The sequence below is a fragment of the Mustela lutreola genome, chromosome 4 (assembly GCF_030435805.1).
Source record: "Mustela lutreola isolate mMusLut2 chromosome 4, mMusLut2.pri, whole genome shotgun sequence".
Classification (NCBI taxonomy): domain Eukaryota; kingdom Metazoa; phylum Chordata; class Mammalia; order Carnivora; family Mustelidae; genus Mustela; species Mustela lutreola.
The window spans coordinates 19820176-19837487 of NC_081293.1; the positions used below are offsets into that span (position 1 = coordinate 19820176).

General features: G+C 46.3%; 1 protein-coding gene across 2 annotated transcripts in view; it reads left to right on the forward strand.

The window, feature by feature from the left end:
• Positions 1-17312, forward strand: part of XPNPEP1 (X-prolyl aminopeptidase 1) — a 53958-nt gene that overhangs the window by 11305 nt on the left and 25341 nt on the right. For both annotated transcript variants that reach the window (XM_059173253.1, XM_059173254.1), the window contains 3 exons: positions 3851-3975; positions 15291-15354; positions 16546-16650. In XM_059173253.1, coding sequence (XP_059029236.1) covers positions 3851-3975; positions 15291-15354; positions 16546-16650 — 294 coding nt within the window. The remainder of the gene's footprint in view (positions 1-3850; positions 3976-15290; positions 15355-16545; positions 16651-17312) is intronic.

Sequence of the window (17312 nt, forward strand, 5' to 3'; positions counted from 1 at the left end):
GGGCATGTTGGAATTGTGAATAGGCCCGTTTCCAGTGACTCTTTTAAGTATTTCTGTCGTTTGGAGACTCTGAGATGGAGTCCTAAGGCTGGTGGTTGAAGCTACCCTTGCAAATTAAGAATGGGGTACTTTGGGGCACCTGGGAGGTTCAGTGGGTTAAGCCTCTGCCTTTGGCTCAGGTCATGATCTCAGGGTTCTGGGATCGAGCCCCACATTGGGCTCTCTGCTGAGCAGGGAGCCTGTTTCCCCTCTCTGCCTGCTTGTGATCTCTCTCTCTCTCTGTGTCAAATAAATAAGTAAATTTTTTTTTTTTAAAGATTTTATTTATTTATTTGACAGACAGAGATCACAAGTAGGCAGAGAGGCAGGCAGAGAGAGAGGAGGAAGCAGGCTCCCTGCTGAGCAGAGAGCCTGATGCGGGGCTCGATCCCAGGACCCTGAGATCATGACCTGAGCCAAAGGCAGCGGCTTAACCCACTGAGCCACCCAGGCGCCCCATAAATAAGTAAAATCTTAAAAAAAAAAAGAAAAAGAAAAAAAAAACTTGTGGTATATCCAAACAACGGACTGTTACTCGTCACTAAAAATAAATGAGCTATCAAGCCATGAAAAGACAGAGAAGAACCTTAAATACATATTGCTTAGTGAAAGAAGCCAGTCTGAAAAGGCTGTGAATTCTATGATTCCACCTGTTTGACTTTCTGGAAAAGGCAAAACTATGAAGACAGTAAAAAGATTAGTTATTTTCAGGGGTGGAAGGGCAGTGAGAGGAGGAATAAGTAGACTGAGCAGAGAGGATTTTAGGGTAATGAAAACTATTAAGCTATTTCATATGATGCTATATCCTGGATACATGCCATTAAGCATTTCTCAAAACCTATGGAATGTACCACATCAAGAGTGAATCCTAGCATGAACCATGTATTTAGGGGGATAATAACATGTCAATGTAGGTTCGTGGAGGAGTAATAAATATACCACTCTGGCAAGGGATTTTTTTTAAAAACTTATTTTTTTTTCAAGTTTTTATTTAAATTTCAGTTTGTTAACATACAGTGTACTAGTTTCAGGTATACAATTTGGTGGTTCAGTACTTACTTACAGTACTGGTGCCCATCACAACCAGGACCCTCCTTTTTTTTTTTTTTTTTTTTTTTAAGGATTTTATTTATTTGATAGAGATCACAAGTAGGCAGAGAGACAGGCAGAGAGAGAGGGCAGGAAGCCAGCTCCCCGCAGAGCAGAGAGCCCAATGTGGGGCTCGATCACAGGACCCTGGGGTCATGACCTGAGCCAAAGGCAGAGGCTTTAACCCACTGAGCCACCCAGGCGCCCCAACCAGGGTCCTTCTTAATCTCCATCCCCCATTCCTCCCGCCCACTTCCCCTCTGGTAACCATCAGCTCTCCATAGTTATGAGTCTGTTTCTTGGTTTTCCTCTCCTTCCCCACCCCACCCATGTTCATTTGTTTTGTTTCTTAAATTCCACATATGAGTGAAATCATCTGGTATTTGTCTTTCCCGGACTTATTTCGCTTAGCATAATACACTCTCTCTCTGTAGGTGGGGAGGTCTTGATTGTGGAGGAGTCGTTTACGTTGGGAGAAGTGAGGTATATGGGAGCTCTGTATAAATCTGTTTTATTTAAAAAATAAAATCTATTTTGAAAATGAGCTGGAAAAACTCATTATTCAACCTGAATTTTTTTTTTAATGGTTGCTGAATTCCTTATTATTATTATTATTATTTTTTATTTGACAGATCACAAGTAGGCAGAGAGGCAGTCAGAGGGAGAGGGAGAAGCAGGCTCACTGCCAAGCAGAGAGCCTGATGCAGGGCTCGATCCCAGGACCCTGAGATCATGACCCGAGCTGAAGACAGATGCTTTAATCCACTGAGCCACCCAGGTGCCCCTTCAACCTGAATTCTAATAGTATAGTTTTGTATTACTATATGGGATATAGAAAAATATGTATGGTCACTGTTTTATAACTGGCTTTTTATGAAGTTATTTTGTTATATATCCATGGGACTATAACTAGAGAGAGTCCTTATCTAGTCATGTATCTATTGTTACCATACAGTGTGATTGATCAGAACTGTTCGCTGATACCAGTACTTTTTTGAGAAAAGGTTTTTTTGAAAGAACTAGCAAAAGCGATTTGAAAGTAAGCTTACATCATCTGAGCCTTTAATACATAGAAATAGTCTGTATTCACTAGGAGGCAGTGCTCTTTTTGAGTAGATAGAAATTAGTAAAAGTTTAAGAATTTTTAGTAAGACTACATTTACCATTTTCTTTTTAATGATTTTCATATTTGTTTCCTTGAGCTGGTGAACTCTCTCCCCAAAAGGTCTAGCTTTATTGGGATAGACTCCTAGGGACCCCTGCGACTTTTTCAGGGCTGTTTGAAAACCCTGGATCTACTCTGCTCCTGCCATATTTTAGAACGGCAAACACAGACCACTGAGGGTCCGATCCCCTTCTCCTTCAGGTTGCACACCTAGTTGATAGTAGGTATTCACTAGAGTACATGACTTTGACTTTGATCTGTAGTGGAGTCACCTTTCTCCTCCTAATCTGTGGTTGGCTGTTTAGCAAAAGTATACATCATACTTCTTTTAATGCAGTTAAACTTAAGCAGTAAGACACCAGTAAAAGAAAAGAAAAATCATTCTAGGGGCACCTGGGTGGCTCAGTCGGTTAAGCATCTGCTCAGGTCCTGGGATCTAGCTCTGTGTCAGGCTCCCTGCTGAGCAGGGAGTCTGCTTCTCCCTTTCCTCCCTCTCCCCCACTGTGCTCTCTCTTTCAAATAAGTAAATAAAATCTTTTTTTTTTTTTGTAAATAAAATCTTTTAAAAAAAAATCACCCCAAATGCTTCTATTGAAAGGTAACCACTAATTAACATTTGGGTGACTGGCCTTCTAGAAACTTCTCTGTGCATTATTCACATACATGGTTTTATTTTATTTATTTTTTTTTAATTTTTTAAATTTTTTAGATATTTTATTTATTCATTTGAGAGAGAGAGAGAGAGAGATCACAAGGAAGGGGAGAGGGAGAGGGAGAAGCAGACTCTCTGCTGAGCAGGGAGCCTGATGCGGGATTCGATCCCAGGACCCTGGGATCATGACTGGAGGCAGGCACTTAACAGTCTGAGCCACCCAGACGTCCCTATACACATACATGATTTTAAATAAGAATGGTTTATACATCATCTTTTGTAATTTTTTTTTTTTTTTTTTAAAGATAGCGAGAGAGAGAGCACAAGTGGGAAGGAGAGGGAGAAGCAGGCTCACTGCTGAGCAGGAAGGCTGACGCAGGGCTCAATCCCAACCTGAGTTGAAGGCAGACGCTTGACTGACCGCCCCTTGTAATCTGTTTTTAATCACCCACCAGTGTTGGTGTCTTTGCAAGTTAAGTATAGGTCTGTGTAATTTTTTTTTTTTGTCTGTGTAACTTTTAATGATTTTGTAATGCATTTACCCAATTATGTATTCCCCCCCTTCTCTTTTTCATTATAAACAAAGATAAACAGGTATCTTTGTGCATCTGTTTATCTCTTTAGAAAATAATTCTGGAAGTGAAAGAGGTAACTGATCAATTTGGAAATGAGTATTAGTAGCTCAACTTTTCTTACCACAAATGGCTGTTTGGAAGTTGTATATAAGAACTGTGAACTTTAGAGCTTCTGGGACCTTTGGTTTTGGTCTGGTGGTGGGGTGGGTAGTTTTGAAGATGCCCCTGGGGTGGGGCAGCTGGCAGGTGCATCTCTGGGGCTCCCTTTGAACTAGTCATTGAGTTGCATTGGGCAGGCTGGTTTTGGAACTAACTCTGCTATTGTTTCAGAGGGCGGAATGGCTCCAAAGGTCACCTCTGAGCTGCTTCGGCAGCTGAGACAAGCCATGAGGAACACGGAGTATGTGGCCGAACCGATCCAGGCCTACATCATCCCGTCGGGAGATGCCCACCAGGTACTGAGTGGAGATGGGCAGGTGATGGATCTCATCAGCCTCTCCTCTGTTTTCATTCTTTTCCCCCATCCCCAGTGTGTTTGTAGCATTCTAGTTGTCAGTCCACAACTAAGCATTAGCCCAACTAAGCAGGGTTTGGCACAGGGGCCTTTGTCTAATAGGGTCTCACCGAACACTTGTTGACTTGGCCCTGACTTCCTTAGTTCTGGTGAATGTAGCCAGCTTTCAATAACTTGCGGAAGCATTATGGACAAATGGAAGGGAAAAGGTCTAGGCCTTTGTGTTGCTTACATACTGTACCCCATCTTCTGTCATACCCTGTCCTTCCAAGAATTGTCTGTCCTGCCTACCTTCTCCCCATCCAGACTGTCCCATTCCTCTGACATGGCTGGAAGAACAGCCAGATTGTAGATTGTACAGTCTGTAGTTTGTAGGCATAATTCTGAACACCACCCTCTCCTCTCCTTCCCCCACCAACCATTACCTTTGATGGAAGCAACTCAGTAAGTGCCCTTTACCTCTGAGAACACTAGTGCCCTAAACATGGAGGAGTTGGGTTTGGAGAGGTGGAGACTGCATGTGATGGGGCCTAAGGGCAGGAGGGCGAAAGGATTCTAGTATTTCCTCTTTGAGGACGTTGAGTCAGCAAGTGTTTGAATGGGACTTTGAATGGTTCCAAAGGTGAATTTAAGATTAAACTCCTGCCCTCACTATGCTTACGGTTTGTTAGAGGGAAGAGACAACATAAAAAGTACTGTTCTTACATGGAGTCATCTCTACATACATACTTTATAGCCTTCACTTATGTGTAAGGCACTGTCCTAGGTGAGTTGCTTCGTGTCCTAGGTGAGGACACGAAGGTGAGAATGGCCCTGTTCTCGAGAAGCATATGGTTGAGTCATGGAGTAAAGACATGTCTGTATCACAAGGTGGAATGTGGCAGTGCCATCAAGAAATGCGGACAGGGTCACCTGGGTGGCTCAGTGGGCTAGAGCTTCTGCCTTTGGCTCAGGTCATAATCCCAGAGTCCAGGGATCGAGCCCGGCATCAGGCTCTCTGCTCAGCGGGGGGCCTCCTTCCTCCTCTCTCTCTGCCTGCCTCTCTGCCTGCTTGTGATCTCTGTCTGTTTAAACAAAAAAAAAAAAAAAAAAAAAAAAAAAAGAAATGCGGACAAAGCACTGGAAGCTTGAGGGTGAGAGGGAAGATGATGGAAGGCTTAATGAGCAGGGGAGGCTTTGGAACTGGATGTTGAAGAATGGGTAGAGTTGGATAAGTAGAGGAAGTGGAAAGGATTCTATGTGGGGAGGTTAGTAGGAGCAAAGGCGGAGATGCAGGGAAGGTTGGAGCGCTTTTCGGAAACACCATGGCAAATCCTCCTGGCAGAAGCCCAAGGAGGGCATAAGCTATAGGGGGAAATACAGCTAGTCCTGTAGGATCCTTAAGTTGTAGGTAATAAAAACCGCCTTGAGGTCCTCTGAACAATAAAAAGACTTTATAAGGCTATAAGGGGAGGGCCACTGCTTTGGCCCAACTCCAGCTTGTGAATGATGGGATCTGGACTTGTGGAATGTCAGGGCCTCAGATGGGGAGGGGGGTCTCATGGAACCTGAGGGCAGGAACTCAGCTGGCCCAGAACAACTGGGATGGGAAAGGCTTCAGCTCTTGCCGTAGATCAGTTTCTCCCTTTTTTAGGCAAGGTAGATGGTAAATAGGGGGCCATCCAACAGTTCCCACATTTATACCTCTTGCTCTTTTACTTTCAAGATACCAGACTGAGCTAGAACCTCAATCCTAAATCCAGAGTCCTGGGTGAGAACTTGATTAGCACGGTAGCTTGGTGTTGACCCTGGGTCCTGGTGTGTGTGCGCGTGTATGTGTGCGCGCCTATGTGGGACGGCACTGGTGAGGGTCCACCATGATGGAGGGGTGGCGTGGAAGAGATTACTGTTAAATTGAACAGTTGCTAAAAGATGTCCACTTTAACTGGCCTCTCTTCTGCTCCTCCCAAAGGTGTCAGATCCCATGGTGGCGACAGTAGCGTTAACCTGGGGTAGGAGGAAGCTTGGCCTCCTGCCTGGAAACAAGATTTCCTGGCCTCAGGAGCAAATGAAGGGCTGAAATGGATAACCAAAGGGATTGGATATTTTGGGGCAATAGCATGAAGTTCAGTATACTTCAGTGTTTGGAACAGTATTCCCCAAACAGTATTCCACAGTATTCCTGTTGTGTCTCAAGGTGTTCTGCAGAAAGCATATTCAGTGGTCAAGAAAATAGTGAAATGAGCTTCTTTTTATTATTATTATTTTATTATTCTATTGTTATTATTTATTTTTATTATTATGTTTAGCAAGTTTAACATTAAATTTATCATCTCAGCTATTTTTTTTTTAAGATCTTATTTATTTGAGAGTGACTGAGAGAGACCGTGCATGAGTGGGGTGGGGGGTTGTGAGGAGGGGTTGTGAGGGAGAGGGAGAAGCAGACTTCTTGCTGAGCAGGGAGCCCCGGGGAGCCCAATCTGGGGCTCAGTCCCAGGACCCTGGGATCATGACCTCAAGCTGAAGGCAGATGCTTAACCGACTGAGCCACCCAGGCGCCCCATCTCAACTATTTCTAAGTGTATAGTACAGTAGTGTTAACTGTGTGTACATTGTTGGGTAGTAGATCTCTAGAACTTCTACATCTTGAATGCCCCCTACCCTCGCCTCCCACTAATCACCACTCCACTTTCAGTTTCTAAGAGTTTGACTGCTTTATATACCTTATCTAAGTGGAATCAAACCATTGTCTTTTTGTGACTGGCTTATGTCACTTAGCATAATGTCTTTAAGGTGTAGCTTATGACAGGATTTCCTATTTATTTATTTATTTATTTATTTATTTATTTATTATTTTTTTGTCAGATAGAGATCACAAGTATGCAGAGAGGCAGGCAGAGAGAGAAAGGAGGAAGCAGGTACCCCGCTGAGTGGAGAGCCCAATGTGGGGCTCGATCCCAGGACCCTGGGACCATGACCTGAGCTGAAGGCAGAGGCTTTAACCCACTGAGCCACCCAGGTGCGCCAGGATTTCCTTTTTAAAGGCAGAATGATAGCCCATTGTATGTATATACCATTTTTTTTTTTTTTAATATACCACATTTAAAAAAATCTTTTCATCTATTGATGAACATTTAGGTTGCTTCCAGCTCTTGGCTCTTGTGTATAATGCTACAGTGAACATGGGTATATAAATGTCTCTTCAAGATCCTGTTTTCAGTTATTTTGGATGTATACCCAGAAGTGGAATTGCTGAATCGTATAGCAGTTCTATGTTTTTTTTTTTTTTTTTAAGTAAACTCTATCTCTAATGTGGGGCTCGAACTCGGGACACCAAGATCAAGAGTCGCATGCCTCTATTGACTGAGCTGGCTAGGCGCTCAGTCTAGTAATTCTTTTTTAATTTATTGAGGAACTCATACTGCTCATACTGCTTTTTATGGTGGCTATACCATTTTACATTCTCCCAGCAGTACACAAGGGTTCCAGCCAGCACTTCTTTTCTTTTTTGTTCAGTAATGGAATCCTAACAGATATGAGGTAATATCTCATTGTGGTTTTGATTTCCATTTTCATGATGATTAGTGATGTTGAGCATTTTTCCTATGCTTGTTGGCCAACTGTATGTCTCTTTCCGAGAAATGTCTATTCAAGCCCTTTGCTCTTTTGAACAGTTTCATAACTGCAGGACTTCTCAGGGCCTTTAATATACAGATATGCACTATGCAACTATAAGGAGAGGATGAGGTATTCAGCATTTTCTAGACTTAAAATGTTAATGGAATTCGCACAGTCTTCTCAGGGGCAGGCTCAGGGACTCAATGTTTCATGGAATTCCTTGGTCTGTTGACTCACAGTAGTACTTTTCATGCTAGTATGGATCAGAACTTGATCCTTGAAGAGGTGAGAGGAAAGGGAGATCCTTGTGTGGGGAGGAGAAGCCACCGAAGACTGGGGTTCTGCAAAGGAGGAGGTGAGAAAGTACGAGTTGTGAGTATAGGAGAAGTAGCAGATCTGGCTGGAGCAAGGGGGCTGGTGGCATGTGAAGAAGCCATGGTGGTGGGGTACATTACTGTCGGATTGAGCAGGCAGTGGGGAGGTGGGGGGAGGTGGGTGCACTGTAGGGTGGGCGTTGGTAACGATTCTTCTATTCACCGCTGTTCTCTAGGACAGATGAACAAGACTCACCACCTTCAAAGGAACCCAAGTTTCATCTTGGCTGAGGACTAGGTGAATAAGTAGGTTGGTCAACACAGTCTGGGCCTGAGTCATGGTAGAAGACTAGGTGACAGGCTCCCCAGCATTTAGGAAGGGCAGACTCTAGCCTTGTCCCTGAAGAAATCCTTTTTTCCCCCCTGTCTCCTGTCAGTGACAGGCTTTAGCCTTTGGACTTGTGATGTTTTCCAGTTTCTGCCTTTCCATCATCAGGCAGTTGCCCTGGACTGATGGGATTGCAACCATTTTATCTCAGTTTTGAGCAGGATGAGCAGGATGATGGTTCCTGTGGTGGGAGCACATTATGTGGTAGTTGGTGTGGGGTCTTTAGTGAGTCACTGTCTCAGTGTGGGTTCTCCAGAGGGACAGAACCAATAGGATATATAGAGATGTATACGTACAGAGAGACTAATCCTGAGGGATAGGCTCCCACATGAGGCTTCTCTGGTTCACTTCGAATTTGAACTGGAACTCGAACTCTGCCACGAGGGCTCCTAGTTCTCCAGCTTGCAGACAACACCGATGGTGTGTGTCCCTGTCTGAGTTAAGGGTCTGAGAACAAGGAACGGTGATCTCTGAGGTCAGGAGAAGATGGTTGTCTCAGCTCTAATGAGAGAGCAAATTCCACTTTCCTCCATACCTTCAGTGGATTGGATGCTGAGCACATAGGTAGGACAGTCTTCAGTCTGCTGATTCAGATGTTGTCTCTCCCAGAAACCACCTCAATAGTGTTTTCCCAGCTAGCTCTCTTTGGATGCCTTAACCCCCAGGGTGACACAGAAAATTCGCCCTCACAGTCCCCTAGCACACTGTTGTGTGAAATCGGGTGTCCCCTCTGAGAGGGTCGCACAGCCTGTTGTAGCGTCCCGGCGGAAGACTCCTTACAATTCTGATTCATTCATGAGCCTTCACCTCTAGGGGAGGCCTTGGTGGAGGAAAGGCTGGACTGTGAATGTTATTGAATTAAAAGTTGAAAGTTTTCTGGTTAAGGGTCGGTTGGGATTTCAGTTTGTATTTTCCTTCCTGGAGTTAGGGTACAGTCTATATGTGTACTAGTAGGGGATGTCCTTGTAGCCAAGATAAGCCAGGTTTATTTCGATATTCTTCATTCTGGGTGGTGTTCTTGAGCCATTTTTTTTCTTGTTATTATAAAGCTGTTAATTTTTAAAATTTTTTTATTTAAAAATTTTTTAAAAAGATTTTTATTTATGTATTTGACAGAGAGAGACACAGCGAGAGAGGGAACACAAGCAGGGGGTGTGAGAGAGGGAGAAGCAGGCCTTCTGCTGAGCAGGGAACCTGACATGGGGCTCAACCCTGGGACCCCAGGATCATGACCTGAGCCGAAGGCAGACACCCAACCAAATGAGCCACCCAGGTGCCCTATAAAGTTGTTTCTAATCTGATACCCTGATTTGGGCCTAATATGCCCAAAGCAGTTCCTTGTTAAACTGGGGAATGGCAGTGAGACTGGCCAAACCATAGGTGACGTTCCAGGTTCTCCACAGCTCTTCATCCCCTGCTAATGATCCCAGAATTTTTTTTTTTTTTTTTAAAGATTTTATTTATTTATTTGACAGAGATCACAAGTAGGTAGAGAGGCAGGCAGAGAGAGAGAGAGGAGGAAGCAGGCTCCCCGATGAGCAGAGAACCCGATGCGGGGCTCAATCCCATGACTCTGAGATCATGACCTGAGCCAAAGGCAGAGGCTTTAACCCATTGAGCCACCCAGGTGCTCCATGATCCCAGAATTTTACAATTGGATGGCTTCTCCTTGGATGAGGAATCTGTGAGTCAGGGATTTAGGTTTTTATCAGCTACTAGGGAGCCACTGAGGGCTTTGGAACAAGAAAGTGACACAATTAATCAAAGGTGCAGTGTTGAGTGTGGATTGGAGAAGGGACATACTGGGAGCCGAGAAGCCATTGGGAGACCATTGTGGGATCCCGGAGTCAGGGTCCGGAGGGCTTGGACTTGGTCCTGGCTTTAGGAGCAGAGAAGAGGGGAAGGATTTGGAGGAGAAGCAGTAGAACACAGATTGAGTGTGGACCATATTATAGGTAGATGGCAGAGGGGCTTGGGAAGGTTGGAATCTGGGAGGATTTGTGGGGGCATCCAGAGAAACAAATGAGAAGTCCTGAGCTCCTTGTTTCAGTACCTTTGGCGAGGTGGGGCATAGTTGGGGTGACGGCTCCTTGGGACTCCGGGGCCCTGCCGGGACTGTGAGGACAAGGAGCAAGGGTTGGCTTTGTGTGTGACCTGCCAAAGCAACCTTTCCAGTAATAGAGAGGCTGCTGTTCTCTGTGGCTCTTGTTCCTGATTGTTTCATTTTAGGCTAGATTGAGGGTTGATGGAATTTCTCCTACGGGCGGGGAAGGGAGGGTGCCGGAGAGTGAAGGGGAATCTTGAATTCTGTCCTTTGTGTGCTTTCCGAAACACAAATACACACACCCACACACTGTTCCGTGCTAGAGAGAAAAGGCACCCCAAATGCATAATTACGCGAAGACTGGGCACACCAGGAGTCTGCTTCTCGCTGTCTTCTGCAGCTCTGAGGGTTCATTCTTTGTAAACCCGGAACAAGAGTTGTGGCAATCATGAGTTTGGGCCCAGGGGGACTTTCACAGTGAGGAATTGTCCATTCTTTCTGGGAATCTCATTGCTTTCATGTCCCATCTAAGCCAAACATGGAGATTCGGTGGTGCCACTGGCTCCAGACCCAGAGAATCCTTGGTTAGGGCCAGAGCTGTGCCAGCACTGCTTGGAAATCCAGAGTCTTTATCCTCCCCAACCTTAAGGCTTCATATTCTGCTCCTGGGCGTACTGTAGTCAAAGGGTCATGTTCTGTCAGAGGTGATTCTGCCAACTTGAATTTTTGGCTATTTTAATGGTTTCTCCTTCTGGAAGACTTGAATCAGATTTTCCTAACCTCTGTCCTACTCCCATTCTTCCTGGAGTTGGCTTCCTGTTTTGTATTTCTTAAACAGACTCTCTTCTAGGGTGGAGTAGTGATTTTTATCACAGAGTGATTTTATCCACTGTATTAATTAGAGTATCGCTAGCAGTGGTCCCACATCTCACGGTTTCAGTGGCCTGGTACTTGTCTCTTGTTTACGTAGTGGTCTGGAGTGGGTGTTCTTGGTTGGTGTGTGACTTTCTTCTACTAGGAAGAGAGTGATTCGGAGATCCAGGCTCTTTCCATCCTCTGATGCCATTATTCCAGCTGGTGGAAGGGGGAGGAGTATGGAGAGGCCACACTGCTTTTTAACTGTCTTGACCCAGACATCACCTTGGCCCCACATTCCATTGGTAGGAACTAGTCATGTGACTCCATCGAGCTGCATGGGGACCTGGGAAATGAAGTCCTAGATGGGAATATAGTTGTTGGCAACAGTAGGGGGGGGGGTGTGTTATCATCACCCAAGGCAGGGCATGGATAAATGCCAGTGTGCATGATCCTGAAAAACAACACATGGCCATTCTCTGAGTTTGGAGTGGGTCAGAAAGCCCTGGGGAAGAGAACATGTTTGAGCTGGGTTTTGAGAGGGGGCTAAAGCTTTTTTTCCCCTTATTTATAGATGTGCTTTATTTGGCTATGTATTATTTACGTTGTTTGAATTCAGTGCCAACCCTTAAAAGTTAAGTGATCTCTCATGAACACATACTTAGCTTCTGAAATACTGCAGGGTGGGAACATGTGGCCTGCATTCTAGCATGACAGACTCAGAGCTGAGAAGAGCTGCTCTCTGGAAGTCACTTCCTTATCTGTTTTACTTACTTAGTTTACTTGCCCTTACCCCAAGACATTGAAGTTTGAACCCACAGTTAGAATCCCTGCTGGTCTGAATAATGTGTTATTTTCGTACTGCTGCTGTAACAAATGACCACAGACTTAGTGGCTTACAATAACAGAAACCTATTATCTTATAGTTCTGGAGTCTACAGTGGGTCTACTGCTGCGTTTTTTTCTCGAGGCTCCAGAAAAAACACAGGAGCGTTTTTCTCCTTGCCTTTTCCCGTTTCTAGAGGCCACTTACATTCCTTGGGATGTAGCCCTTCCTTCACTTTCAGAGATGGCTAAGGTTTTAACTAGGTAGAGGAAATAGGTTCATTTTTCCTTCTGCTGTTCATTTATTCAGCAAATACTGGTTAAGAGCCAGACCAGTACGAGTTACCTATGCTGTGATAGGGTTAGCGACGGGGACAAAAAAAGACAAATACCCCGGACTCATGGAGCTTCTATTTTGGGGCAGGTTATTATAATAGTAATGTAAGAAAGAAGAGAGCATCTAGAAAAATGTGCTGTACTCAGAGGTAAAGGCCAAGTGGCCACTCTGGGTGGTGCAGGCAAGCCCCTCTGCAGGGGTGACATCTGATCTGAAATGCAGTGATGAGAAGGAGCTTGCCGTGCCACCATCAAGGAGAGCCTTTGGTAAGCACAAGAAAGAGCCTGTGCAAAGGCCCTGAAGCAGGAATGAGCTTGGGAAGTACAGAGAACAGAAAGCAGGCAGTGTGGCTTGAATGTCTCGCATGGCTGGGAGAGTGGAGGAGAGCTTTGTGAGGAGGGCTGGGCACAGTCAGGCGGTGCATTGGACACTGGGCTGGGTTTGAGTTTTATCCTAAGTATGATGGGGAGATTTTGGCAGGTTTTTGAACAGGATGCTGACAGGGCCTACAGAGACATTTGGGAAAGCTCACTCTGAGTGTGTGTGAAGAATGGGTTTTTGGGTCCTTGGTCAAGGTGGAGATGTTTGAGGCCTGGACTGAGTGCTGGTCTTAGAGATGGAGAGAAATGGTGATTTTGGAGAAAAAGCCAATAGCTCTGCTTCCTTGTTTCTTTTTCCCAGCATGCTAAGGCTTTGGCTTATTTTAGACCTTTTTCTATTCTCTGGGGAGAATGTTCTTGGGTTTTGCCAGCTCCACTGCTGGGGGAAGAGTGGGAAGCCCAGGCCCAGTGCTTGTCTGGACCCTGCCTAGCCTGTTGGTGTGGAGGTGACAGCTTCGGTCAGTGACGGCTTCCTGGCATGTTGACTACTTAGGTCATGTCTAGACATTCTTGCCCAGACCTTGTCTTGATCCCAAACCAAACACGTTCACCTGCTGTTAATTCCACCTCCCTTTGGAGAAACCTGCCTCCTTCCTTTGTGGATAGGCAACTCCTCTGAGAGGCCCTGTCCCTCCCTCCCTCTTGCCTGGGTCCGGGTGGGGCATTCCTGGAGAGGTGCGTCCCTGCCTGGAAGAGTCTGGCTGTGTCGAGGTGAGCAGTACTTGTCTGCCTGCCCTTTGCTGGCATCCTCACTGTGTGTCACAGGTGGGTGAGCCCCAAGCAGGGGAACCTCCTTGTCCAGCAGAAGTGTCTGCCGGGTCTTCCCCATTGTGTACTGTGCGTTAGAGCACCAGACTTACTTTTGTTGACTTAGTTTGCTCAGCCTCTTGGCTGCTTTCTCATCGTTCAGGAAGAAACTAATACTCTCTGTTCCATTGCATATATGCAGCCCTCTCAGCTTTCTGCTGAGTTGTTTTAAACATTAACTTACTCTTCCTCACAGCAACCCTAGGAGAAGCGGTGGGGCGGGGGGGACTCCTCTGCCCTCCATTTTTCACTTGCACCCAGTGATTACTGGGTTATAATCAAATGAGAATTCTGCAGTTCATACGTGCTACTGGGGGCCATTTCTTCTTGTTCAAGTGTTCTCTGTTTTGGGAATAAAACATGTGCCTGCTGTCGCTTGCTGCAGTCTGAAGAGAGCTGTTTTAGAAAAAAAAAAAAAAAAAGAAATGAGGAACTGAGCTTGAGAGATGCCGTGAGCCTTGCGGCGGACCACATCGCGGGGCCTGCTGGTGGCAGGTGTCACCTTGAACCCTGTTGTGGTTCCCTCCTCTGGCTGCTCTGACATCCCCGTGGCTAGCGGTCCTGTGGCCGCTTTGGGGCTGTGGCTGCAGCTGCCTCGATAAAAGGGGCAGGAGTGAGATGTGGATGCCTTCTCATCCCTACTCTGTGTTGATCTAAAAAGGCCTTGGTCCGGCAGCCCCGTGCTCCGTCCTCAGCATTCTTAACCCCGCCAGCTCCTTTAGCTCCAGAGAAAGCTGCCAACAGAAGGAGTTGCAGTTCTGGTTTCCGGCCCAGCATATCCTGGCCCTGATGCTGACCTGGAGGTGGGCAGGTTGATTAAAGTTTCTGTCTTCATCCTTCAGGTTTCTCTTTTGCCAGTAGTCTTGTCCTGGAGAGTTGTTATGAGGATGGGAGATGACGGGTCATATGGCAGCTGCACGGCCGAGTGCTTCAGAGCCCAAGTTCAAGGCCTACCTCTGCTGCTCGTGGGACTTTGGGGAAGTTACTTAACTCTCTGTGCTTCACGGGCTGTTGGCGGAAGGCACCCCGTGGCCATGTACCCTCTGCACGGGAATGAGAACCTACTGTGTTCTCTAGTCTCCCACCCCTTGCATTTAGAGGCGAGGGAATGGCAGAGACCTGGTTTGGGTTATGACATTTTCTTCTGCTGAAGCCTCCTGGATTGGAGGGAGCGTTTCCATGTATTTCCTAATAGGAAGGGACAGGATCTGCACAGGAGCTATTGCTGACGCTGCCTTGGAGGGGAACACACACAGGAAGTTCAGAAGCAAGCTCATGCCTAAAGAGATCTCAGAGAATTATTGGCACCTAAAACAGAAATTCAGCCCTTCCCTTCAGAAAAATAACAGATGCCTAAATGTCAGCGGTAAGGAAGGGAGAAGGCTGTTGGTTTGTTTTTTGAGTAAGATGTCAGTGAGGACATCGCAGTTGATTATGTTTTGTCTTGATTTGCTTTTGTTCTCCAGAAGAAGAAATAGAGGCTGGTGGGAGTAGCCCTCTTAGCCCTTCACTAATTAGGGTCTTCAGCAGTGTGCGCCGTGCATTTTTCATGTTCAGCTTGATTTTTCTGCTAGGCTCTCTGTTCCTTGACAGTGCCCAGGCTTCGCCAGCCTCTGTGTCCCTGCTGGGCCTCGCACACAGCTGAGCACGTGGAGAGCAGGCGCCCGTGACCAGTCGAGGTTGACTTCTCCCTCCTTTTTGTTTTCCAGAGCGAGTACATTGCTCCGTGTGACTGTCGGCGGGCCTTTGTCTCTGGATTTGACGGCTCTGCGGGTGAGTTGCTAAATTCTCTCTTGGTTTTTTCTGTACTTTCGTTTGCTTCCCAAAAATAACTGGGCCAAGTTTCAGCCTGTGACAGAACCAGAAAGAAAATGTAAACCAGACACTCCCCTCCTTGAGCCTCTGCAGAGAGGTGTGAACTCCCGGCATCCCCCAGCTCTCAAAGTTCACCTTTCAGTGGCCCTTTTCTTGATGCTTTTGCTATTAAAGTTTTATTTATTTTTCTTATTTATTTATTTATTTTTTGCTCTTAAAGTTTTAAAACATTTTTCTTTAAAAATGTTTTGAACTTTTTATTGATTATAGCATACATACGGAAAATTATATCAATTAAACTGAAAATACCTGTTTGACTAGTACTGTACATAAGAAATGGGACACTCACCGCACCCCAGAACCCCTGCCTCAGCTTGCTGGTCCTGTGTAATTCTTTAAGTGCTAGGCTTTGGGGTTTAATAATTTCACTTTCAGTTTAAATAACAGAGGTTCATGTTGAGCTGCATTGCTGTCCTGCCCTAACTTTTCCAAAACTGTGCTCCTGAATTTTTGGGTGATTTCCCTCTGCCTCAGATTCCCTTCTATTAAGCTAGCTAGGCTCCTAGGCTCGGGAAGAACTGCTTCCTTTCGTAGACGTGCTCGTGTTGGTTGGCCGCTCTGCCAAAAGCCTCAGGTTCTGTGGGGCCTGCGGGGACTGAGGGCAGGTAGGGGCGGGAGGCGTGAGCTCCCTGCTGGTGACCAGCGAGTCACTGTGAGTACTGAGACTCCACTTGGTTTCTCTCGGGAAAGGTGCAGCAGTTCTCTCGGGGCATTTGCTGGAGACTGCTGTGATCACTGTGTTGGAATCATTTCCACGTCTGTCTTGTTGAATACGAGACCGTTTTGACTGCAGGTGCTTAGCTCCCTGTTCTGCTGGTCTTGCAAGTGGGGTTCTGTGCTGGGACCGGTCAGCCGGGGCTGCCCAAGGACTGCTTCCTTCAGAGCGTGACCTGCAGTTGGTTCTCAGGGGCATCGACTTCTCTAGCCTAGAGCTTTTCAGAGGCCCACCTGTCCCCTAGAGTGAGTGGTGGTGTGAGTCTGGGCTGCATAGAGCCGGTGCTTCTCACTGGCCTCGCCGGCCTGCTGCCGCCATGTGCGGTTGTCTGTGTGGTTGTCAGAAGCCTTTTATTTTTTGCTCCCCTGCTCCAGGCACGGCCATTGTCACGGAAGAGCACGCGGCCATGTGGACTGATGGACGCTACTTTCTCCAGGCAGCCAAGCAGATGGACAGCAACTGGACGCTCATGAAGATGGGTGTGTAGAGGCTCGGCCAGACTGACTTCAGCTGGCCAGCTCTGGGAAGGGACCCGAGCGTTCTTCAGGGTGTCTGGATCTTAACCCTTTGATGAGGTCAAGGACCCTTTCGAGAATTCAGGTTGTGTTAATCCTCTTGGGCTGCCATAACAAAATCCCATAGACTAGGTCCCTTAAACAACAGAAATCTGTTTTCTCAGCTCTGAAGGCTGGAAGTCTAAGTTCAGGGTGCCAGCCTGGTCAAGTTCTGGGGACAGCCCTCCTCCTGATTGACAGACGGCCGCCTTCTCACTGTGTCCTTACCAGGCAGAGAGAGAGATCTCTCTTCTGAAAGGGGCATTGATCCTATCAGATGAGAGCGCCACCCTTATGACTTAAACATACGAGTTTTGAGGGATGCAACCCAGTTCATGGCGCAGGAAAGCCTTCTTTCTCTCACATGCACACGCACACCCAGAGGCAGACATTTGTTACAAATGGACAGGTGGCAGCCTTTAGACTTTTTGACCGCAGGCCTCTGTTACGGTGTGTGCACCCTGCACATACGTGTCTACTCGTCTGTGTGTGTACATACGTACTGGTGTCCATCTGCATTTCAGATGTGAGCATAGGTAAATTTCCTTATTGTTTAGAAAAAATAGACATGTGGGGCGCCTGGGTGG